Below are 26,407 nucleotides of genomic sequence, written 5' to 3'. Positions count from 1 at the left end.
GGCGTGAATGGAGGGACGAATGGAGACGTGTCGTCTTCAGCGATGAGAGTCGCTTCTGCCTTAGTGCCAATGATGGTCGTATGCGTGTTTTGCGGCCTGCAGGTGAGCGCCACAATCAGGACTGCATACGATCGAGGCACACAGGGCCAACACCCGGCATCATGGTGTGGGGAGCGATCTCCTATACTGGCCGTACACCTCTGGTGATCGTCGAGGGGACACTGAATAGTGCACGGTACATCCGAACCGTCATCGACCCATCGTTCTACCATTCCTAGACCGGCAAGGGAACTTGCTGTTCCAACAGGACAATGCACGTCCGCATGTATCCCGTGCCACCCAACGTGCTCTAGAAGGTGTAAGTCAACTACCCTGGCCATCAAGATGTCCGGATCTGTCCCCCATTGAGCATGTTGGGACTGGATGAAGCGTCGTCTCACGCGGTCTGCACGTCCAGCACGAATGCTGGTCCAACTGAGGCGCCAGGTGGAAATGGCATGGCAAGCCGTTCCACAGGACTACATCCAGCATCTCTACAATCGTCTCCACGGGAGAATAGCAGCCTGCATTGGTGCGAAAGGTGGATATGCACTGTACTAGTGCCGACATTGTGCATGCTGTGTTGCCTGTGTCTATGTGCCTGTGGTTCTGTCAGTGTGATCATGTGATGTATCTGACCCCAGGAATGTGTCAATAAAGTTTCCCCTTCCTGGGACAATGAATTCACGGTGTTCTTATTTCAATTTCCAGGAGTGTATATGCATGCCACTAATGATGATCTACAGCCATGTTAAATACATGATATGCACTCACAATTTGCGAATACTGTTATGCATCAGCTGTACTATTTACTAGAAAAAGATGAAAATTTGGGCTGGACTAGGACTCTAACTCAGATATCCCACTTCTTGAGAGCCGTCATCTTAACGACGTTGGCTATCTGAGCTTGCCTCCACAACAGATCCAAACTTCTATACATCACGTAGTCACAACCATTATGTTCAACAATTTGTGATTCCCACACAGGAAGACAAATATTATATCATCATTTTAGCCCATCAAGACATGGATACATCATTAATGGCTACGATATCTGTGTTTGTACATTGTCTGTATCTTTAAAATACGCTGTCCTTCAAACTTGCATGCATATCTGAAGAAACACATACGATCACTGACAATTACAGCTGTGGTAAATTTTACAAAACAGAGATGCGTATTACCACTATACATTGACATCAGCTGTTTGCAACACATGAAAATTTGTGCCAGGCTGGGAAATGAACCCCGTTTTCCTGCTTTTCGTGAGCAGTCGCCTTAACTATTTTGCTTACCCAAGCAAACCTCCAGGAATGATCCAGACTTTCTTATGTCACACAGTCACAACCGCTTTGCTTCCACAATCTGTGATTCCTACACAGCGAGACAAATATTCAAGCGTCACTTTAGCCCATTGACAAATTGATGGTTTTAATGTCTGTGTTTATACATTGTATGCACCTTCAATGCCGGCCGGGGTGGCCGAGCGGTTCTAGGCGCTACAGTCTGCTACGGTCGCAAGGTTCGAATCCTGTCTCGGGCATGGATGTGTGTGATGTCCTTAGGTTAGTTAGGTTTAAGTAGTTCTAAGTTCTAGGGGACTGATGACCTTTGAAGTTAAGTCCCATAGTACTCAGAGCCATTTTTTGTATCATCAATCTTCACAATACAATGTCATGCAGACATGCTTGCATGCTTGTTTGCTTGTGCACACACACACACACACACACACACACACACACACACATGTAGAGCATCCATGGTTACAAATAGACCAATACCATATAATCAACGTAAAATCAAATGTTATAGAACACTTTGGTGCAGTACATTGTCAGTGATGTACAGTTCTCAGGTGCAGGTGCCTGTAGCAACAGTGAATCTGTACATTGCGTCGAAAAAACTGTGTTTTCAACAAAGCCATCACGCAGGTTTCCAAGTTTCACAAGTTCTTGTAAAAGGATTGCAGTACTTCCATGTAGTCTGGTGCACCCAAAGAAAAGGCGATTTGCATCCTCTTCTTTACAAGAGCAGAAAGGTGTTCACACAATGGGCGTCCTGTGAAAATGCTTCCAGAAACATCTGTGGGTATATTTCAGTCTGGCTAATAGAGAGCTGATGTGCTAGCCGGTGAATTTGTATGGGATTTTATGGGACAGGGGACCAATGGATGAATTGTTGCGTACTTCTAGCATCTGTGTCTCGCTGCTTCCTGCCATTCTTGTTGCCAATCTTCTATCATACTTCTGTGTAGCAAATGTCGGTAACACGTACTTTAAATTGCAGTCCATGTAGTATGCCCTGTCAAAGCAACTTCTCTGGCCAAGCAGTTGACAGCTTCATTACTTGTGCCCCACTGTACATTCTCGCCCAAGCGAAATTAAGGAAATCATCATCTTCCCGTATAGAGTCCAGTACTTCGATGATATTGATACAATCGCTATTTTAGTCAAACACGTGCTAAATCTTTTAGTACTGGTAGAGCAGGTAAAGAGTCCCTGAATAGGAAATTACGAGAAGCTGTCATCCGAGAGTGTAAACGAAGTGTTTCTAGTGTCACGACGTCTTATTCAGGCATCATACTTGGCTGTGCTGGTTTCTTGAATAGCTCAGACTTCTGCAAATATTGTATGCAGTCGCACTTCAACGGAGTCACTCATTTGGAAGCCATCAGTAAAATATTTTTCTTTGGATATAGTCTTAAAAACTGCACCAAAGTGTTTTTATGATATGAGCCTCAAGGTCAAAGGCAGTGCCAATTATCACGTTTACCTCAGACGATTTCGTTGGGAATTAGACGGTAAAACTATTTAGTCCCGACGGTATACTTACTGTATCTCCTTCGAAAGCTTCCGAATTCCTAAATTCTTTTGGTCTACGGGAGGAAAAGTTCTAGTGATCCAGCAGCGAAGAGTTAAGTCCTGTAAGGTGGAGTTTGAGGGGATCGATCTCAGATTCTTGGATTCTTCGGTCTTCTGACTGGTTTGATGCGGCCCCTCCACGAATTCATACCCCGTGTCAATCTTTTCATTTCAGCGTAGCAATTGCAGCCTACTTCCTCAGTTATTTGCTGGATGCATTCCAATTTCTGTCTTCCTCTACAGTTTTTATCCTCTGCAGCTCCGTCTAATAACAAGTAAGTTATTCCCTGATACCTTAACAGATCTCCTATCATCCTGTCCCATCTTCTTGTCTGTGTTTTCCATATTTTCCTCATCTTGACGATTCTGCGGAGAACCTCTTCATTCTTTATCTTATCAGTCTACTTAATTTACAACACTTTTGTACTGCTACATCTCAATGACTCCTATTCTCTTCTGTCCCGGTTTTCCCACAGGCCACTACCATAAAATACTGTGCTCAGAACGTACATTCTTAAAAATTTCTTCCTAAAATTGAGACGTATGTTTGATCTAATAGATTTTTCTTGGCAACGAATGCCCTAAACCTCTGTCGACTCCTCCTCCCTCTTTGACAAGGCTGTGGAAGAACGAGGGTGACTTCTTATGCCCGGAGTCATCGGACGAAATTTCTGGAGATTTTTATTAGAAATTTAACCAATGGCAAGGTTCGAGGACGTTTGTGTTATCAATGAAAGACGCTTCCCCTAGATCACCGGTGCAAAGTGTTGGATTCGCTCAGAGATACCCCCGGCATAAGTGGAGTGGAGGTTCATCTGCTTCGAAAAAGAGTGCATTAGTAGAGATGGAGCGCATTACTCCCAAACAAGCCCTCTTGCTCTACACTGACATTTATAATTCCGTTGTGATGTCTCACCAGGAAAGTACTTGGGCTCGAACAAACAGATCTGTACGAAAGTTTGGTTACAGGAGCATTATGTACCTCTGAATGTGCTGGTGGGTGTCGTTTTTCTGCAGAACTGTGCAGTCATGCTCTAGATATCACTGTAGATGTAATTGTAGACGCCATACGCAATGCAGCAATCTTAACTATGGATGTAAATGCGGAAGTCAATAAAATACTCCGAGCAATACTAATGACTGCAAAACGCACAGTGAAGAAATGCATGTTAACCGCATATTTGCACTTTCTATAATGTCAGTGTTGAGCGCCACGTCAATGACACTTCTGAAGTTGTTCGCTGCTTCACCAGTATCGTAGCCAGTGTTCTGCCACGCGTAACGAAGCATTGGTCTGTATACTCCCGCAGATAACTGATAGTAAATGACAGAATGCATATTCATGATAAAGAATCTGCAATTTCGGCTGCATATTACTGCAACGTAGTTTAATGAAGTCTGTTATTCTCTTGGCATATATTTTATATTGCCTGAAGAAATACACATCCAGAGGTTGTGCATATTTTGTAGTTGTAGGAGGAATGATTTTTAAATCTACATGTTTTCCGCCAGATGCTTCCATTAGTACTCGTTCATCCTTATGTCCAGACCAGTAGTGACAAAGTACTAATGACTTTCCCGACAAATGTGGATTAAAAACTGACAGAAAAAAAGTCTTCAGATGTTGTTTTGTCATCTTCCCACTAACACTTGCATCGACGACGACATTTGGAGGGCACCACGTGTCTATTTCCCTTGACACTGGATTCTTGGAAGCAAATATAGAGTTTGTCTTCCAATCGTCCGTCCATTGATATAGCAACATCGATCGCGTTAACTATGTGTTGCACAGTTAACTGATTGTAACATGGCGACAGTGTTTCTCTCTCCTTTCATGGCTAGCGTTCTGTCTCAAGAAAGTTCATAATTTAACTGGCTCTGATCACAGTTCCATACAGAACTAATATCGATGTTTTCTCTCGTGATATGCTCATTGACGTCAGCAACAAACGTTTGAGCTCTTTCAATCACCTCTTCTTCGTCATACTTATCTTTTCGTGCTTGGAGCATACTGACACGGCGTGATGTTATCCTAAATTCCTTTTTGAAATTAGTAATAAATCCTAGTAAAGCTGTAAAGTTTGTACACCCGAGATTTCTGGCTACGTCCAATGCCTAATGTTGTAAATGTCAATAATGAACTGCGGAACCGCATTCTCGCGCTTCATCGAATTTCGCCATTACTCGCTCCTTCATGGTCTTGAACAGCGGTGTACGATTTCCTTTGAAAGCTGTATTTCCTTCTCTTTTCTTTGCCACGTAATCCAGTATGTTTTAATATTGCTTTTAGACTTCAGTTTAGGGTATCTTTTCAGGAGCTTGTCGTATGTGTCGATACCTCTTACGTAATAATCATCGTACATGTTCTCCAGTGTGTTGTCATCAAACGCCGTGATGATACTTGCAACTTAAACCTCCTTCTTGGGAGACGGTCGGTATTCACTGTCACTGCTTCCATCGCCTCTTCCCGCACTTGCCGTAGCACTACCGTTTGCAATGAGTTGCTCGTCATTATCATCCCTATCAGCATCATTATGTGTTAGTGTTACAACAGTATCTGTTTCTAACTTAGGCTCATATTTCTGCACTATAATAGATACCAGAAAACATGCGAATGATTCGTCTTCTACGCCAATACCATCTTCACGAAGAAGGGTTCTTCGTAACTTCATCTCAACCAATCGCAATACATTAGCAGGATTGCTTACGAATCGCCGAGCCATCTGACGCTTCAATACACAAATAATGTCACAAAACGCGACTTCAGAGGCACACTGCACCGTCCGTCGACTGGCGTACCGGCAGGTCAGTGGGCAATGCGGCATGGCATACGCAGAGGCCTCTAACGGACGACTGCAGCGTTTTGCAGATTTTTCTCACACGATTTTGGTGTATTTGTGTTTGTTCGAACCCAAGTACTTTCCTGGTCAGTGGCTGGTCCATAAAAACCGCACCCATAATCAGCAACTGGACACACCAACATATGGTGAAGTGTTAGTGCTGTACCGGCATTCAAACCCCACCCGAGTGCTGTCATAGCTCCGATTATGTTGACAGCCATCTCTCATTTCTTAGCCGAATATTTTGTGTGCATCTGGCAGGTTACTTATGGTAGTTGTAGAGTCCCAGGCATTTGACTACCATATTCGAAGGGAAGTGGTACGGCCTTCCAGATTCGCTCTGTGGCTCGTAAACAACACTAGAATTGGTTTAGCTGTCAATAGATCTAGTCCTTTTCCTGTGAGCCACTATAGGGAAGCCAAAAATGCTGTTTTCTGTTTTGACTTACACTCTTCTAGAGATGTATTTTCCATTTACATACATAAATTCTCTGCGTATTGAAAAAGTTTCACCTCCTCCGGGAATTGTCGATGACGAAGATATTAAACAGATGTGTCAAAACCGATCCTTGCGGCAGCACCATAATCGTAGTCCATACTTCAGCCGTATGCCCTTCACGTACGGCTAGTTTCAAACGATCAAAGAGAAAAAGGAAGAGCAGTTCTTCAAATGTATGGGGTATGAGTTGTGCCTTCGGTTTTGTGGCTAGTTATGGGAGTAGTACGTTATCGGGGGCGTTGCTTCGGTTCATAAATAAAGCTAGAAATACGTATTCGGCTGAAACAGAGCTGTATGTCACAAACCAGATGCGTGACAACATATTCAGCACCTTTCCCATTGTGAAAATCCGCCTTATTACTAGAGAACTGGTCGTGGTATTCAAACCTCCACTCTAACCGGAATTGGACCATTCTTTCCAACATTCTGTGGGAATATTGTAGCAAAGTTGTTGGTCGGTACGGTACAACCGAATCAGGATGCTCCCTGGTTTGAGCAGCGACAGTGTCCATATTCGTTTATTTTGGAACGCTGAAGATCGTTGTTACTATTAATGAATATTCCAGGCTTGTCTATTGAATATCGTTGTCCAGTTTTACGAAGGGTGTTCAGTAATTAACGCAACACTATTTTTTTAAAGCAGGTTGGTTTCATCCAGGATTCCAGTACATGATATAATTCCCCAGTCTTTTGGGTACAAAATCCTATTTTTCAACTTGCCAACTCCCTGCTGCATCAACAACCTTCCCATCATCCATGTACTGCATCCTTCATTGGGCCAAACACAAGGAAGTCGGAAGGAGCGAGATCTGGGCTGTAGGGTGGGTGAGAAAGAACAGTACCCCAGCTGGTGCAGGAGGGTGTCTGCGTTACAAACAGAGACGTCCAATTGTGCAGTGAGGTGATTGTGATCCGTCTATCTCCTCTAATGACAGTGTCCGTACGTTCCAACACTGAAGGAGTCACAGCTGTGTGCGGCCGACTTGCCAGTCTGCGCGACCTTGTAGCGATGATGACAGGCGCCTAGCCCAACGACTCACCGTGCTTTTGTCCATTGCTAGCTCTGCGTAGACATTCTGCAAGAGCTTATGAACGTCTGTGACGCTCTGGCTTCCCGCAACAAAAAAAAAAAAAAAAAGAAAAAGAACGCGATGGCAGCTCTGCTTGGAAAGCACCTCCGTTACAGACGCCATTTTGAAAGCTACTTACAGCGCCGCCACCTGGCTTCCATTCATGAAACTTTGGGGGCTGAAGCGGGAATATTCGACGATGACCCACAACAAATTCCGCATTTTTAAACCGAAACTGGCAGAGAAAAAAATGTTGCATTACTTATCAAACACCCTTGTATATTTGTCTAAATTGTTTGAAATACGCGGAGAAACATACAGCAGTACATAGCTATATACAGCTGTCATCGAGTTTCCAATGGATCTTTCCGTTGCTGTCGTAATAGGTAGTAGCATTTCTGGTGAGCACGAACGTCCGTAATAAGCTAATTGAATGATTTAAGGCATCACTAACGTTCTTCGGGATAGTATCTACTCACAGTTGTCAATATGGTTTGCTTTAAAATGGTATGTGTGTCTTGGTACAAATGTTTCCCAAATAGTCTAGAATGTAGTGAAACTGATTTCAAGTCCACAGAGATTTCAGCAGCATAACGTTCTAAAATTCTCACAATGCCTAGCGCCTGGTCGTATGTCACTATTAGCTTTAAGCAGTGGGGTGAAATAGATGTGCACTTATTTCCTACGCAGACGGTGCGACGAAATTCTCGTCGGTTAATTTTGACGTTACCGTGATGGAGGTCCGTTTGTTGTCGAGACAGTAAGGGCTGGCGGCATTTGGTGCTAATGGGTAACGGAATTTTCCCCTGCGCTGCCGGAGGACAGAATTTCATTAGCGAGAGAGCCCAAGGTTCGGACGATGTTTGTCTACTTGGGGAAACTTGTAAACTAATTGCACTGATTTAACTTTCGGCCCTGATGCTGGATAAAAGGGAAATTTGTAAACAGTGTTTATATCGGCGGTTCTCCCCAGAGGACAATATTTTCAAGGTCAGGGTGCTAGATGGAATGAAAGTACGCACCCATGAAAGACCTTTGCACTGTTCCGATATACTACACCGACCGTCACCTAGATAATGGTGCGTCCGAAAGTTTTCAGGTAAGGGGCCTCTTAGGCAAGCTGTTAAGGACTAACTCGGTAAACCTCACACTGCTGAGATTCAACTACAAACCTGAGAGAAAGAAGTCAAATTCTGAGTTTCACGTGACAAATGACACTAAATTAGCATCTTAGAATATAACTCTTGGATAACATTTTTTGTTTGAAATTGTTTTGATGTGTTGCTCTGGCTCAGTAACATCAAGAAGATATCATATTCGTACTGGTAACTTTAAAGAGTGTTTAAAAATAATAAGACAAGATGCAAATGCGGTAGGATAAACGATGTCCTTATAAAGATATTTTTAATGCTGTATTGAGAATAACCTTCTCTTCTATTTATTACACTAAAAAAAATTACTTCAGTTTCAACAGATGAAGCCACCTATAAATTGGAAATAATCTTTTTTCTTTACGAATGATTACAAAACAAGCCATTTATGGGTTTTTCTGCACCCTGGAGTATTTTAAATAATTTGTTCTGATAAGTGGACAGAGAGAGCGGGTCGAAGAATTTTTTGGTGGCCTTAGAAGACAGTGTCTCAAAGGTTTTCTACAACGAGGAATGAAACGGAATTGAAACCTGGAACCATCCAAACCAAATGACCAGACAAATGTCCAAATGCACGAAGACGGAGTTATAGTAAACACCTGTGATAGTAAACTGAGAAAACGTGAATGTGCCTGCCTGTAATCATCAATTCTGTATAACAAGATTATTTGTAATTTGAAAATAGTGGACGCCATGAAGTCAGAAGAAATGCTTTAATGAACGAAAAAAAGTTTTTTTTCTTTTCACAATAACAAAAATGTATTTGAAGCAGTGCCATAATTCCTCAATATTTCTGCTTCTTAATTTAAGTATTTCTTGAGTCGGCGGCTGCACCAAGATTTTATACCACAGAACTGGCCCAACATATGGTGTAACTATTCAGCAACAGCAACAAAACATTTTGAGATTCAAACCACACTATCTGCATATCATTCTCCCATTTGAACTTCTGAACTTCACTTCATTTAAAGAGCTCCCCAAACCGAGTGAGGTGGCGGAGTGGTCAAGACAACCGTCTCCCCCCCCCCCTCCCCCCCTCCCCTCGCAGTCGGGAGGACGGCGGACATCCAGATTTAGGCTTTCCGTGACCGCTTAAGGCAAATGCAGGGTTGGTTCCCTTGCAAGGACACGGTCGATTTCCTGTCACATCTCTGCCCATTGCGAGCCCATGCTCCACTTCTAATGACCTCTTCGTCTACGACAAGGCCAAATCTTCTTTACAGTTTCGAAGCGATTCCAAGCAGCATGAACTTCACGACAAGACAGTGTGAACTTCACGACAAGACAGTATGAACTTCACGACAAGACAACATGAACTTCATAAAACATTTTAACCTAGCGCGTTTGTGAAGTAGATATTTTATTGAAAAATATTCTTCGTGGATTGACGTTCAGAGTATGATAGCTGGTGACGTGATGAACGGAACAGATGTCTGGAATTACTTCGTATTTACTTCCTATCCGCCCAGCGACGGACAATTGTTTTGTAACAACAGATTCACATTTGTTTGAACGCCCCCCCGTTTTTTTAACATGTACCAGCCGACAACGCAGCAGAAAACGCCGAGCCGACTAACGGCATATCGCATTCTCGTGACTACTTTTTCACGCCGTGTGGAACACCTAAACGTGTGTTGGGAAGTGTCCCACAGTCGTCGACTTTTCACGGAAATAAAGAATAAAAAGAAACCTTATCTACCACCGGGCGCAGTAGAGAACGCAATCGTGACAGATGCTCCATCACTTAACGTTCTGTCGGTAGGTCCCATTGGACGTACATTTGGACGGTCTTGCGGTTAGCAGTTAGCGACGGCATCATCAAACAGGTTGCCCGAAGTACGTTATACCCTTTTTCCAAATTAATCGGATAATCGATTGCTCCACAGCTGGAACCACGCAACTTAGTAATAAAATTATATAAACGTAATCTGTGACTTTTCAAATGTGAACTAATGTCTGTTGAAACAAATGATTCTAGTTTTTTTTTAGTGAGGGATCTTGCCTATCTCACTTTCTTCTCTCGTGGCTTCCGATGTAGACGCACGCTTTGAAGGAGGTGCGGTATTTCTAGCGTCTGCATATTTTTTGTCAATATATAAGTTAAAGCCTGTATTTATCTGTTTCAGTATTAATTTGAGACGATGCAATGTGCAAGTCTTGATAAGGTCATGCAACAGTCGGCTGCCACTGTTGTAGGCTATATCTTTTCATAATTTACAAAATCCGGTGATTCAAACTTTTATTATCGGTATAATTTCTATCGTCATCTACTTAATGACTGACCTCGAAAATCAGTAACGCTGATTTTAAAGCAAATTTTTATTTACTTCATTTCCTTTATCAGAACGTCTCGTTTTTCCTTATAACTGCTGGTACCATCAATTCCACTAGTTGTCGGCCTTGTGGCCGAGCGGTTCTAGGCGCTTCAGTCTGGAACCGGGTGACGGCTACGGTCGCAGGTTCTAATCCTGCCTCGGGCGTGGATGTGTATGATGTCTTTAGGTTAGTTAGGTTTAAGTAGTTTTAAGTTCTAGCGGACTGATGACCTCAGAAGTTAAGTCCCATAGTGCTCAGAGCCATTTGAACCCTTTAATAGGCAGTATTGATAGTATGTTGATATGCTGTGGATAAATGTAAGCCGGGAATTTTTTCCGCATGCTATATGTGTACGTTATAGATTTTCACTCAATGTATATATTGTATACACAACTAGAACCCAGTTAGACAAAGATTTGTTATATAGTAAAAACAAGAGAAAAATCCTTGCGATAGCTCGCAAACATTTCAGAACATTATTTTTCGTCTCCAGTTATTTTTAATAGGAATCTTAATGATAACGATAAGTCAACGACTCATACTAATGCTGTAACCGAACCTAAACAATTTTTTGAACGTATCGTTAATAAAGCAGACTCAAAATTCTCTCCCCATGAGAAGGCTCTTCTCTCGAAAGGATTGAAGTTTAATCTTGAATCAGAAACTTTAAAACCGAAAGCGTTAAAAAATGTAATAGTGGATTTGAAACTCGGTTTATAATATGCTAAAACGCTTAAAAATAAACAAACTCGTTTGGCATACGAAGCTTGTAAAATTATTAGTAAAGTTTCACATAACAGTCAAAAAGATAACAGTCGTAAGGTTTTAAAACATATAAACCAAAAACTAATACAGAATGATACTCTTGTTACTAAATCTGTTAATGGGAACTCTATAGTTATAGCTACAAAGAAAGAGTATATAGAAAAAACGGAAGCCTTTTTCAATGAAAACGGGATAATCATACTCGACAAAGATCCCACCGCTACGCTTCAAAAAGAAATTAGAATCGCACTTCAAAATACCAAAAATTTAATAGGAGAATTTCGAAAAAATGGGCTTATCAACATGAACCCAAAACCCCCTTTTTTGAGAAGCCAGTTCAAGGTCCATAAATTAAATCACCCAATCCGCCCAATTGTCGACAGCACAGGAAGCGTCTATCATAAATTGGCTAAATGCTTACATAGTAAAATTAAAGATAATTTTGTTGTTAATAAAAGCTATACAGTCAAAAATTGTATTGAATTAGCCACGCTTTTGGGTAATGTAACCTATTCTGAAGAATATAAACTTGCCTCGTTCGATATAACAAGTCTGTATACGAATATACCGGTGGACCAGACCCTCCGGATATTAGAGGATAATTTACGTCATTTTAAGAGACTATCGCATAAAGAAATTGATGAGTTAATGATGTTGCTACGGATTTTCCTGAAATATAATTATTTTACCTTTAATGATAGAATGTATTCACCACCGTTTGTATTGGCTATGGGAAGCCTCCTTGCTCGGATATTACCTGAAATTTTCTTGAACTTCTTAGAGTTAGGTTTCTTTGCCAGTGGTAGAGAGATTTTGAGTAAAATAAAATTTTATACTAGGTACGTTGACGACATTTTGCTTGTCGTTAACGGTACGCATAATGATCTAGACCGCATTTTTTCTATCTTCGATGAGTTTCATGATAACATCAGTTTTACACATGAGAAGGAATCCTTGACGAGGTCCTTGAACTATTTGGATCTCACGTTGACGGTGGTGGATAGCCGTATTGAGTTTAATATACATCGGAAAGACACGTACTCTGATAATATCAGTTCTGTAGATTCGGCGCAACCGGACGCCCATAAGATGGCCTTTTCCCATTCGAGCATTCATCGATCTACAGCTATCTCCCTGTCACCGGAGGTGCTAGAAACCGAATTGGTCACACTGGCAGCTACCGCTACAAATAATGGCTATAGTTCGCAACTGGTAAGACGTTTGTACAATAAGAAAATAAATAAAAATGATGGTACGGCTTCCACATTAGGAGAAACCGATGGCAACAGTATCTATCCCTTTTGTAGGCAATGTTAGTTACAAATGCTGAAGTTAAGGGTTCAACTTTGGACATCTTAGAGGAAATGCAGATTTTTGAACACCTGCAGCATGCCAAAGACGATGTCCTTAACAACCAGCTCCAATTAAAGAAACAGAAGTTTCTTTGAAGGTCTCGGTCTCTTACTTAATTCTTCACATTGAGCTACATGACGTGGAAGTTGGTTGATGCACGCGCACGATGTTGATTGTTCATGGATGGTAACCACGCCTCCCCGCATTTTGGTACCTTTTCCCTCCTACTGTGTTAAGGGTTTGGTTAGCCAAGAAGAACACCATTTTTATTTCCTTATTGCTGCGCGCTTTTAGGAGGTATTTTATGTATCTTTGTTGGCTTCTATGTAATTATAAGATCATGGAGTCAAGGTATCTCATAAATCTTTAACGTCTTATGATTACGGCCTGGTCAGCCGCTTAGTATTATGGCGATGTAGCGACAGTGGTTGTTTCTGCTGCAGATATTATTAGTGGGGGTTTTATCCGTTAACAGTAACGCCCTTAGCATAGCTATCTTTTTAGTTTAGTTGTAATTTTTACATAATTCTAGGGCCTCCGTATTAGCTTGTGGCTGATTTACCATCCGTGCACAAAGTTTGTCATGCGTTGCTGTTAAATATGTCTTAATTCCCGCATCATCGCTTTTATCATTTGCTCAATTTGCTATTCGTGTAACAACTTTTGGCAATCAGTTAGGTCCCGATCCGTATTAACTTTGTAATCCCGCTCCCATGCATAAGAAGAGTGTTTCCTGGTCGCGTGCACGCGCAGTGATTTCGATAGCCGCACATGTGAGCAGCCTGCGGTGCCTCAGTTCGGTGTAGAGGCTGTGACCATCGTGCGTTGGCTGGGGTGAGGCAGCACACACAGGGTTGATATAAGTAGTATTACTGACTTGGTACATATGTTCCGTGTATTTGTAAAAACATTTATGTGGTCTTGCTGCTGTAGGTGTTGATTTTAGACTTTGACTATGCCTATTTAGGCAAGCTGTTTTATATTTGTTCTGAAGAGAGCGTGGTTACCCACACTGAAACCTAGGTAAACACCAGGCAGTTTGTGCAATCGAGGTGGATTTTTCATTATTATTTCGATACTTACGATTGCTGACGCGCTGCAATGCTGAAAGTTCCAGTTATTTTAGTTTGATAAAAATTATAGTGAATATGCTGTCAGAATGTGCGGCACAGTGAGTGAAGAGTGTACGTGGAGAATGAACCTCAAATTTCTGTGAGCACCCAAGGCAAAAATTAGTCCGCTCTGTGATCACGCTAATACCTTATCCGCGGCCTGCCACAGCACGACAGCTGAGTGTGTGGGCTGCGTGTCGGCCAAGCCGGGTTTCGGCTTTGCTCGGTTCTTCTCGGAAGTACTCGGCACACGGTGACATTTCGTTGGGTATTGCGGTGCAGCAATTTTCGGTTCTGCAAAATCGTGGTGTCAGCGCTGTTCACCCATCGGTGTTTGTATATAGTATGATCGAAATTGACAGGTCCAGCGGCTGTTTGCACAAAAAGAGGTAATTTAGAAAGCTATCGTAAGAAACCTTCAAAAATGGATGGTAATGACAGAAGAGAGGGTACTCACACACACACACACACACACACACACACACAGGGCGGTCGATTGATAGTGACCGGGCCAAATATCTCACGAAATAATCATCAAACGAAAAAACTACAAAGAACGAAACTCGTCTAGCTTGAAAGGGGAAACAGATGGCGCTATGATTGGCCCGCTAGATGGCGCTCCCATAGGTCAAATGGATATCAACTGCGTTTTTTAAAATAGGAACCCCCATTTTTATTACATATTCGTGTAGTACGCAAAGAGATATAAATGTTTTAGTTGGACCACTTTTTTCGCTTTGTGATAGATAGCGCGGTAATAGTCACAAACATATAGCTCATAATTTTAGACGAACAGTTGGTAACAGGTAGGTTTTTTAAGTTAAAGTACAGAACGTAGATACGTTTGAACATTTTATTTCGGTTGTTCCAATGTGATACATGCACCTTTGTGAACTTATCATTTCTGAGAACGCATGCTGTTACTGCGTGGTTACCTATAAATACCACATTAATGCAATAAATGCTCAAAATGATGTCCGTCAACTTCAATGCATTTATCAATACGTGTAACGACATTCCTCTCAACAGCGACTAGTTCGCCTTTCGTAATGTTCGCACATGCATTGACAAGGCGATGACGCATGTTGTCAGGCGTTGTCGGTGGACCACGATAGCAAATATCCAACTTTCCCCACAGAAGGAAATCTGGGGACGTCAGATCCGATGAACGTGCGGGCCATGGTATGTTGCTTCGACGACCAATCCACCTGTCATGAAATATGCTATTCAATACCGTTTCAACCACACGCGAGCTATGTGCCGGACAGCCATCATGTTGGAAGTACATCTCCATTCTGTCATGCAGTGAAACATCTTGTAGTAACATCGTTAGAACATTACGTAGGAAATCAACAAACATTCCACAATTTAGATTGCCATCGATAAAATGGGGGCCAATTATCCTTCCTCCCATAATGCCGCACCATACATTTACCAGCCAAGGTCGCTGATGTTCCACTTGTCGTAGCCATCGTGGAGTTTCCAAATGCATTGAGGTTGACGGACATCATTTTGAGCATTTGTTGCATTAATGTGGTATTTACAGGTAATCACGCTGTAACAGCATGCGTTCTCAGAAATGATAAGTTCACTAAGGTAGATGTATCACATTGGAACAACCGAAATAAAATGTTCATACGCACCTACGTTCTGTGTTTTAATTTAAAAAATCTACCTGTTACCAACTGGTCGTCTAAAATAGTGAGCCATATGTTTGTGACTATTACAGCGGCATCTATTACAAAGCGAAAATGTGGTCCAACTAAAACATTCATATTTCTTTACGTACTACACGAATATGTAATAAAAATTGGGGGTTCCTATTTTTAAAAAAAAACGCAGTTGATATCCGTTTGACCTATGGCAACGCCATCAAGCGGGCCAACCATAGCGCAATCTGGTTTCCCCCTTCAAGCTAGACAAGTTTCGTTCTTTGTTGGTTTTTGTTTGACGTTTGCTTCGTGAGATATTTGGCCCGGTCACGATCAATGGACCACCATATACAGGTATGTACAGAGAGAATTTAAAGGATTAGTTGACAACGAAAGATCAAAAAATAACAACGATCGACAGACGGGATTCATTGTTCTGTACATCAGGAAGCACTTTGTGCTGAATTTGTAGGCATGGAGCACTTGAAGAAACTGATGATATGAATACTAAAATTTCTGAGATCCTTGCCAATTCTAGTTGCGACTGTTTTGGATGGAGCTAGAGGTAGACTAAGGGATCTTTATGTATTACTTCAAAGTAGGTTGGTTAAGTCAAGAGGCTTGCCTGGAATGACATTTTTCTCTATTTAAAACTCATTACTGTTGAATTTATGAAGGCAAGAAGAGTACAGGAATGAAAATTAAAACATCCGGAATGGATCGCAGACTTCGCATTTTAAGAGGGCTTGACTACACATGCCTAGAGTACGACATTGCAAGGTGAGAAACAACTTGTTTCTGATTTGATAGGGATGCAATTAAAAAGCAAATCGCGTTGTACAAGACACACTTTCTGACGAACCAAGTCCATTTCCCTAAGCTCACTGACATTAAACAAAATGCGAGGCCTGAAGACTTCTTTGTGGTCTTGAAAGAATTACGAGGATGGTTTCGTAAAGGTTTCGAGGACTCTGCCAATCTTACGTTTTCGTGACCACTTGCCATTTGAACTTAATGCTCCCGTGTCAAGTGAAACTAACTGAGATAATTCTCATTTTAAATACAAATCTTTATAACGTTAAAACTGTGCAGGACGCCTAAATTGTTTTCCTCGGGTAGAGCTTGCACACCTCTGTAGTGAGGTTGCAAATGTGCTACAATAATTCGATCAATATATGTGTGTGAAAGACGTTTTTTCCACTACGAAACTAAGTAAGTAACGATTGCATGATAACCTAAGTGCAAAAATCAGTGAAATTGTTTACATTTGTCCGCATGCCGACATTTTCTACCAGAAAAAATTCTATTGCGTCTTGAGTGCGCCGAAAATAGTTATTACTGAAAATTTGATTTTTTATCTATGTTGTTGAGAAAAGTGAAATATAAAAGTAACTCCTGTGTAGTGCGAGTGCATTATTATATAAGTGTGTCAAGTTCGTAGTTTCCCCTAATCTCCTGCCTCACACTCAGACACATGGCGTGAAGGTGGGGGTGCCGGCCGAGCGGTTCTAGGCGCTTCAGTCTGGAACCACGGGACCGCTACGGTTGCAGGTTCGAATCTTGCATCGGGAATGGATGTGTGTGATGCCCTTAGGTTAGTTAGGTTTAGGTAGTTCTAAGTTCAAGGGGACTGATGACCTTAGATGCTAAGTCCCATAGTGCTCAGAGACATTTTTTTAAGGTGGGGGAAGCATGCCAGCCAGGCTGAGTGCTGTGGAACTCTTGCCAATGCAAGGGTTGCGAGCCAAGTTATTGTCCACCCCTGCCTTATCATTTCTATTCTTGATAAGCGTCTCAATTCATCGAGGAAGAGAGTCAGCAGGTTTTTCAACGTATGTCATATCCAGCGGATGCCACTCTTGCATAGTTATGTCTCCTGGAGCCACCAAATTGTGTGGATGTTTCCTATTGCTATGTTTCACACACGTTTCCAAATAGTCCCAGACAGTTTCCCCAGTACTAAGATCGGATGATTAATCGGGTCAATCGACCTTCGATAGGGTGCCTGGGTGCAGTCAAATCAGGATCGTATGTGTGTAGCTCTGAGATGATGGCTTTTGTCACCTTGGAAGACAAGAGTGTCCACAGCAAAAGAAAGGACAATACTTGGTCATCGAGGCTGTTGAGATAAACATCCTGATTCAAGTTTACAGTAACCTGAATCAGTGGCCCAAGTCACTGTACGAAACATACGTGTAAAATGTCGCAAAACAACCACCTCTGGTCTGAACTGCATCTTCCTTTCACCAGGCTGAACGAACCACTGGGTCATCGGTGCATTTGACGTCTCGCATCATTTGAAAAGAGGCAACATCGCTGCTCCTCTGGCCACACGACACTCCTGCAGTCCACTAAGTTCAGTTTCTGTGTTGTGTGGCCCACTGAAGGCATCGAGTTTTATGTTCAATTTGGGACAATAGCTTCTTACGAAATATGTAACTCCAAGTATCCACTGCATACAGTTTTCTTTGCAATGTTCGATGAGAAACTGGTTCGGATGGACCTCCACTCCCTGACAAGCAGTTACTGTCTGGTTCGAAACCAGTTCTCAGTGACAAGGTCTGATACTCATCGCAGGTCCCAACTTCACTGCAGATAAAATTGTGTCCAGAACACCGGACTGAGCTATTGTTATTTAAACTTCGTCTGGTACATTACAAGCCCATAATTTGCGAGAATTCAAAAATTAATTACAAACTTATGATTGGTCGAGAAAAGACAACAAGAACGCTTACTGGCCTTAGTTTTTCTCACAACCCCAGCCACGTTTCAGAGGCGGTGCCTTGCTTCTGATCGACTGGAATCTGCACGCCAATACTGCGGCTGAATGTCCACTGAGTAGCGACGGGTGAACTACGCATCTATCCTTAGGGCCATATCGACCCCTACAGGCAGTTTGTTTAGCCTCAACACGATGGTATGTAGCACCAACACAGTGCTACGTGTCATACAGCTTGCAGTGTACGTGGTAATTCCAAGAGGATTCGTTTACCATACTGTCCTGGCCATCAAAGTCCCATCATTTAAACCCAATGGAGAATCTGAGGCACCATATGGATCATGATGTTCGAGCCATGGATCTTCAATCGAGAGACCTGGGGCAGCTGCCTGGCCACGGCGCTGGAGCCGGCTCAGGCGTGACTCCAGAGCCCTGTCGGCGCCTTCCAGAACCTCACGGACTCTCTACGTGTACGACCATCATCAGTCCGCGCTGCGAAAGGAGGTTATTCAGTCTTAGTCACAATAATGTGACTGGACAGTGCAGATGTTCACTACTGGACATTAAAACTGCTACACCACGAAGATGACGTACTACAGACGCGAAATTTAACCGACAGGAAGGAGATGCTGTGATATGTAAATGGTTAGCTTTTCAGACAATTCACACAAAGTTGGCGCCGGTGGCGACACCTACAACGGGCTGACATGAGGGAAGTTTCCAGCCGATTTCTCACACACAAACAGCAGTTGACCGGCGTTGCCTGGTGAAACGTTGTTGTGATGCCTCGTGTAAGGAGGAGAATGCGTACCATCACATTTCCGACTTTGATAAAGATCGGATTTTAGCCTATCGCGATTGCGGTTTATCGTATTGTAACATTGCTGCTCGCGTTAGACGAACTCCAATGACTGTTAACAGAATACGGAATCGGTGGGTTCAGGAGGGTAATTCAGAACGCCGTGTTGGATCCCAACGGCCTCGTATTACCAGCAGTCGAGATGACTGGCATATTATCCGCATGGCTGTAACGGATCGTGCAGCCACGTCTCGATCCCTGAGTCAACAGATGGGGACGTTTGCAAGATAACAACCATCTGCACGACGTTTGTAGCAGCATGGACTATCAGCTCGGAGACCATGGCTGCGGTTACCCTTGACGCTGCATCACAGACAGGAGCGCATGCGACGGTGTACTCAACGACGAACTTGCGTGCACGAATGGCGAAACGGATTTTTTCGGGTGAATCCAGGTTCTGTTTACAGCATCATGTTCGTCGCATCCGTGTTTGGCGACATCGCAGTGAACGCACATTGGAAGCGTGTATTCGTCATTGCAATACTGGCGTTATCACCCGGCATGATGGTATGGGGTGCCATTGGTTACACGTCTCGGTCACCTCTTGTTCGAATCGACGGCACTTTGAACAGTGGACGTTACACTTCAGATGTGTTACGACCCGTGGCTCTACCCTTCATTCGATCCCTGTAAAACCCTACATTTCAGCAGGATAATGCACTACCGCATGTTGCAGGTCCTGTACAGGCCTTTCTAGATACAGAAAATCCTCGACTGCTGCCCTGGCCAACACATTCTCCAGATCTCTCTCCAACTGAAAACGTCTGGTCAATGGTGGCTGAGCAACTGGCTCGTCACAATACGCCAGTCACTACTCTTGATGAACTGTGGTATCGTGTTAAAGCTATATGGGCAGCTGTACCTGTACACACCATCCAAGCTCTGTTTGACTCAATGCCCTTGCGTATCAAGGCCGTTGTTACGTTTAAAAATGTAATCACATGTCAGTTTTAGTATAATATATTTGTCCAATAAATATCCGTTTATCATCTGCATTTCTTCTTGGTGTAGCACTATGGGACTCAACTGCCGAGTCCCGAGTCCCATAGACCTTAGAACTACTTAAACCTAACTAACCTAAGGACATCATACACATCCATGCCCGAGGCAGGATTCGAACCTGCGACCGTAGCAGTCGCATGGTTCCGGACTGCGCGCCTAGAACCGCGAGACCACCACGGCGGGCATATATGTCAGGAACACTGTATTAGAAGGTACTATAAAGCTTATGTGATCACAAATATTCTAATTGGATGATTTAACTGAGAAATGTCACAGATAAATTGGAAATTGCCTTCCTTATTAAAAGTTATTCTGTTTGGATGATTTAACTGAGAGATGTGATAGCTAAATTGTAAGTTGCCTTGCTTATTAAAGACGGCGACACCGCTTGGAGTATTGTACAGCCTTTGCTAGGAGACACTAACTCAGCGAGAAGTGAGGAACTGCGTAATGTTTTGGCAATCACAACTAATCATTGAACACTATACGAACATTTGACTGATACGAGACTGATTTATGTTGCAGTTTCTAACAGGAGCGTCGTTGTTTCGGTATGGATGCTATTAGTGGGAGTGCGTGGTTTTAGTGAAGTGAATAGTAAAAGTAACTGAGAAACTTTATTTGTGCATCCAAGGAAGTGCCTATTGCTTATAACGCACTCGGTGCCAATATTTGCGACACTTCCGCATGAAAACACAGTAGAGCTATTTTTCACAAGGCTTTTTCATTTATTTACTGAATCTAGATGTGAAGCATCTTAAGAGATGATAAAAGGATTTTAGTGATATGACCAGTACATTCGATTACCTGCAGCTTTTCTTGAGTGAGTTTAAAAAAGGGTCAGACCACACACACTCCGAAGAATCTTATTAAAACTGTTTCTTGCTTCTACACGAATTTATTCGCGTAACGTCGACGTGGCAACCATAGACACTGTATACTCAGGAATACAAACTGATATCCAAGTAACGATCTAAGCAACAACAAAATCGGGTTTTTGTTAGGTAAATCATTCTAAGGTCTTGAGAGTCGATTTGTCTATCGTGAATACGAAAAAAAATTACAGAAAAATGTAATAACTTGCACGGGTAGACAAAGGCATCTGAGTTTCCAGAGATAAGAGAGCTAACAAATGAAAAATTATTAACGAAACCTGAGTAATGATGAGGAAATGTACAAATTACATTGAAAATAACGACAAAAACTATGTTTGTAGTTTGAGAAAAGATAAAGTGTCAAACGTCCTTGAAAACTATCTCAGAAGCAAGAATAGAGAGGAAAAGCGATATACATGAACTGTTATGATTTACAGACGAGTTCAGAGCGATTAAAAGTGCATTCAAGAGCGCCTGCCTGTGTACGATGGAGACGCTGTCAGTGAGTACCATCTACGAAACTTCCTGGAAGATTAAAACTGTATGTCGGACCGAGACTCCAACTTGAACTTGGGACCTTTCCCTTTCGCGGGTGAGAGCAAGGTGCTGGCGGAATTAAAACTTTGAGGAGGGATCGTGAGTTGTGTTTAGTGTAGCTCAGTCGGTGCATGGTAGCCAAGAGTGTTCGGTCAGAGGGTAAAAGTACTTCGACAGGAGTAACGGGACAGCCGCCCCGAGCAACCGCGAACCATACCGAACAAAATAAGATTAATAAACAAAAAAAAGGTCGGTAGAGCACTTGCCCGCGAAAGGTAGAGCCCGAGTTCGAGTCTCGTCCCGGCACACAGTTTTAAACTGCCCGCAAGTTTCATATCAGCACGCACTCCGCTGCAGAGTGAAAATTTCATTCTAGTACCATCTACATCTGTATTTTGCGAATCATTATAAAGGGCTTGGGTTATCATGGCGGCTCTTTCCCTTCCATTTGTGTAAGGAACTCGGGGAATAAATATTGCTTATATGCCTCAAAGGTCATAGTCACAAAACCAGTCTTTACAGTTTCCTAAGCAACTTTTTGGCTACTGTCGAGCGTCTACTTTAGTGTGTTTGGCAGTTGACACTTTTCAAATATTTCATTGCAGTCTTTCGCGGGACAGGCGACCCTATCCGTGTACTACTGGGACGTTAAAATTGCGTACGGGAGCACGAATCGAAACCGGAATGTTGTTTTGTGTCTTATCAATAGAACTACCCCTACACGATCCACAGCCCGCCAGTATAGCTTAACTTCAGTCAATATCTCTCCCTTCGTTTTCAAACTATGCGGAAGCTGGACTAGCACTCTTCAAAAAAGGAGTATCTGCTGCCAAGAATGGAACATTGATTGTGGAAGTCAAGTTGCCGAGTTCAAATCCGGTGCGGTACACAGTTTTCATCTGTTACGAAGTCTCAAAACAGTAAACACCCCTCTCCAGAGAGAAAGACACAATCTGAGTATGTATTGCTATCCGTAAAGGAACATACTAAAGGAAGGAAGAAGTGAAATATGCATGCAACCTATCTTTGTGGCACAGCTTTAGTATACATCTGTTATGCAACCGAAAGCAGTTTACTGGACTATGTTTGTTGTTGGTTGGAGTCTGTGGTGCACGATGTAGGCAGAAACGGGAATAAAGCATTTTTTATCAGAATGAAAAAAGAAAATTTATGTTGATAACAGTGGCACTGATGAGTAGAGATATAAAAGACAGTGAAGTAGCATAGTGAAGAAGTTTGTTTCGACGATCATATTGATAACATCGTTGAGAAGATGCGAAGTTTGCAGATTATGTCGTGCAAGAGTTGTTGTGCTACGTTTCAGAAGCCTCTATATTTCTAGTTATTTTTGTCTCGCCTAACAGGAAGCGGTCTGTGTTTTCTGTTGTATAGCGACCCCTTAAGGAAGCAAACTATGATTCTGAAGTTTATGACTTCCGATAGTCGTTGGTTAACGGCAGCTCCAGCGCTTTTAAGTAGCGTTTGTATGTAACGTTCTTCGAGAAATATAACGCCCTTCCTAAACCAGGTGTTTCAAGACGAAATGCGTATATGAGGAGATAGTATTGACCATTCTGAAGGGATAACCACAGATAAACTATTCTCCACTACTTCCGAAATAATCTGTTCGCTTAAGTTATTAGAAATTGTTAAGTAAATCAGAAGATTTTCACTTCTCGAAACATTTCATTTTTCGCCATTGGTGGTTAAAGGGAAAATTTTAAAAACTGGCTTCCTTTTTTCGCCTTTGATGATTGTAGTAATGCTGATGATTTCAATATAGTGGATTAATTTTTAGCGTGCTAAGCGAATATACACCGAGGAGCCACAACACTTTATTTCCATCTTCGCAACACAATCCAGCAGCTGTTCTGCGTGGCGTGGATTCGACAATTCTTTGCAAGCTTTCCAGAGGTATGTGGCAACAGATGTCTACCTACATGTCAGCATTTCCGGCAAATTACGGACCGGCGATTTGAAGATAAGGAGCAGGCGTCGGTTAATGTCCCGTGTGTGTTCCATTCGGTTCAGAGTGCGCAGTTTTGGTGGGCAAGACTATCAAGCCCCTCAAACCACTATAGTACACTTTTAGCCTTGTGACACGAACGTTATCCTGTTGGAAGATAGCATCGCCGCCGAGGATGCAGGTGGCTTGCAGTAAGTTCCACGTAGTCCACAGCTGCCGTTGTGGCTTGGATTATTACCACGGGTCACGTGGAAGCCCTGGGGAATCGGCCTATGCTCGAGCAGTCGGTTCCCCTGGATGACGGCATATCCGGACATGACCATTAACTTGGTGTAACGAGGAACATGATTCATGCGATAAAACGACACGGTCACATTTTTCGATGACCCTGTGTCTATGATCCCGTGGTCACTGCAGTCGTTACCGACCATGCCGTTGGTTCAACATGTGTACACGTAGGCGGAAACCAATGTTGAACAATGTGCTCTGAAGGGTGTGCTCCGAAACAACTGTGCCCACACCAGCATTGTATCCTGCCAACAGATCTGACACAGATTGACGCCTATCTTCTTTGCAGAACGCAAAAATATCCGACCTCCACGTTCTGTGATGGGCGGACGTCCAACATCTTGTTGCCTACTCATGGTTTAACCTCCTGTCCAATACTTTCCATAGATACGTATTACACTTAACCGTTAGAAGAACCTGTTCTTAATGAGAAAAATACTTCAAAAACGAAAAGAGAAACAATGTTACTACGATTTACTTTACATCACTGGTACACAAAGAAATTTATTTCGATTTATGAAGTCTCCTCTAAATCTTATAAAGTCCGATGCAGCTAATAAAATACTACCTGAATACATCACCCTAGGCATAAAATGCGAGGAGTACCAGAGCAGGTGAAGGTGGATCAGATGAGAGTGTTGAGTGAAAACTGCAGGCAGTCACATTTTCTTCATAATCGTATGAGTACTTCAGTTTTGAGACGAAAGTGGTAGCACGATAAGAAAATGAGTGGATGAAAAAGAGTAAGTAATAGCAATACAAAAGCTACCGAGGGAGTAAGAACTGTATACGTGTTATAGCTCTCAAATAAAGCATCTGGACGTCGAGAAGACATTTTATTAGAACAGACATACATTATTTTCTGTAGATTATTGTGAATCCTCGAACGCGTACAACATGTCTGACAAAAAGACATATAATATATATGAAGATGGTATCTGTTCTCGAAAGAACAGATAACATTGATGACCGTGCAGCTCGGTAGCTCAGATGGACAGAGTGACTGCCATGTAAGCAGAAGACCCCGGGTTCGAGTCCCGGTCGGGGCACACATTTTCAGCTGTCCCCATCGATGTATATCAACAACACCTGTCGGCAGCTAAGGGTTCCGATTTAATTGTCATTTCATTCTAGAAAAGCTGCACGGTCATCAATGGTATCTGTTCTTTCGGGAACAGATACCATCTTCTTATAGTTAAAGGCTACCCGGCCATTGACCTTCTTCTGTGTGAATGCGCACGCTTTGCCCGAACTCTTACGGCACTCGTCAGCTTAGTCTGGCGCGAGTAATGAGTGAATGGGCAAATATCTATTAGGAACACTAGGAATGTACCATCTAGACAGTTGGGAATGGGGGTCTCACGGGAGGCGTGCAAGGGATAAGTCCCTGCAGTCGCTCTATCCTCTGTGTTCTCGGTGACTCAGATGGACGACGAATCCACGATCTCGACGGACGCTCTATTTTTCCCTGACGCTGTCTTTTTCCCCTCACAAAAAACATCCGCAATCCGCTGGATTGGAGGACACGCATCGCACTACGTGCTCTCGTGGACTTTGATATCGAGCATACACTATTGGCATTATCTACTAGAACAACACGAAATCATCCGACGCCACTCTAAATATAAAACGCATTTTGCGAAGTTCCTAGGCAGCATGTTTCATAACCCCCCGAAGTGGTGGGGAGCCTCAGGTTTACGTTGTTTCGAGGGATAGGCTATTACTCCCAGTGAAGTGACGTTGATGTCACTTCGGTCCTATATTTCCCTCCTTTTTTATATATGATTTTTCTTTTGGGACGTGAAAATTAAATGAATACATCAAATAATATTGTTAATAATAAAAAATTACATAAATGTACAATGTTTCCTTCCTGCTGCCTGTCCCTTATTTATCCTGTCGGGAGACGGGGACACCGTGGCCAGGCCTCCATGTGCGACCCTGCCCACAAACCTACTACACAAAAAAAGATGGATAGGGAGTCTGCCATGTAAGCAGGAGATCCCGGGTTCGAGTCCCGGTCGGGGCGCACATTTTCAGCTGTCCCCATTGATGTATATCAACAACACTTTGCCAGCTAAGGTTTCGATTTAATCACCTTTCCCAATAATATATATTTACAAAAAAATGTATATTAATGTACATATTTGTCACCATATTTCGGACATAATAAGTGGAAGAAGCTTCTTATAAGATGTGAATTGCGTACAGAAGTGGGTGGCAGGCGCGACCCACCTTGTGCGAGGCGGGCCCGAGCCGGCGCCGGCGCTTGTTGTAGTTGATGAGGAACTTGAGCCGGTTGCACTCGTCGAAGGAGCACTTGTCCGTCACCGAGTACATCAGCACGAACGCCTCGGCCCAGCGGATGTTCGCCTCCAGCGTCACGCACTCGCTCTCCTGCACAGAGGGCGACGTGGAGCTGACGACGAGCAGAGGCAGCATAGTTTGAGGGAACTCAATACACAATACCGAACGTAGACAATAAGTTTTAAGTATTATGCTT

The 26,407-nt window shown here is 42.8% G+C and overlaps 1 protein-coding gene across 1 annotated transcript in view; it reads right to left on the bottom strand.

Moving 5' to 3' along the window:
* Positions 1 to 26,407, bottom strand: part of LOC126282008 (ras-related and estrogen-regulated growth inhibitor) — a 190,205-nt gene that overhangs the window by 42,670 nt on the left and 121,128 nt on the right. The window contains exon 4 of the mRNA XM_049981399.1: positions 26,140 to 26,301. Within this exon, the coding sequence (XP_049837356.1) occupies positions 26,140 to 26,301 (162 nt within the window). The remainder of the gene's footprint in view (positions 1 to 26,139; positions 26,302 to 26,407) is intronic.

This window comes from Schistocerca gregaria, chromosome 7 (genome assembly GCF_023897955.1).
Source record: "Schistocerca gregaria isolate iqSchGreg1 chromosome 7, iqSchGreg1.2, whole genome shotgun sequence".
NCBI classification, from domain to species: domain Eukaryota; kingdom Metazoa; phylum Arthropoda; class Insecta; order Orthoptera; family Acrididae; genus Schistocerca; species Schistocerca gregaria.
This window is presented reverse-complemented; position numbering and strand designations above follow the sequence as displayed.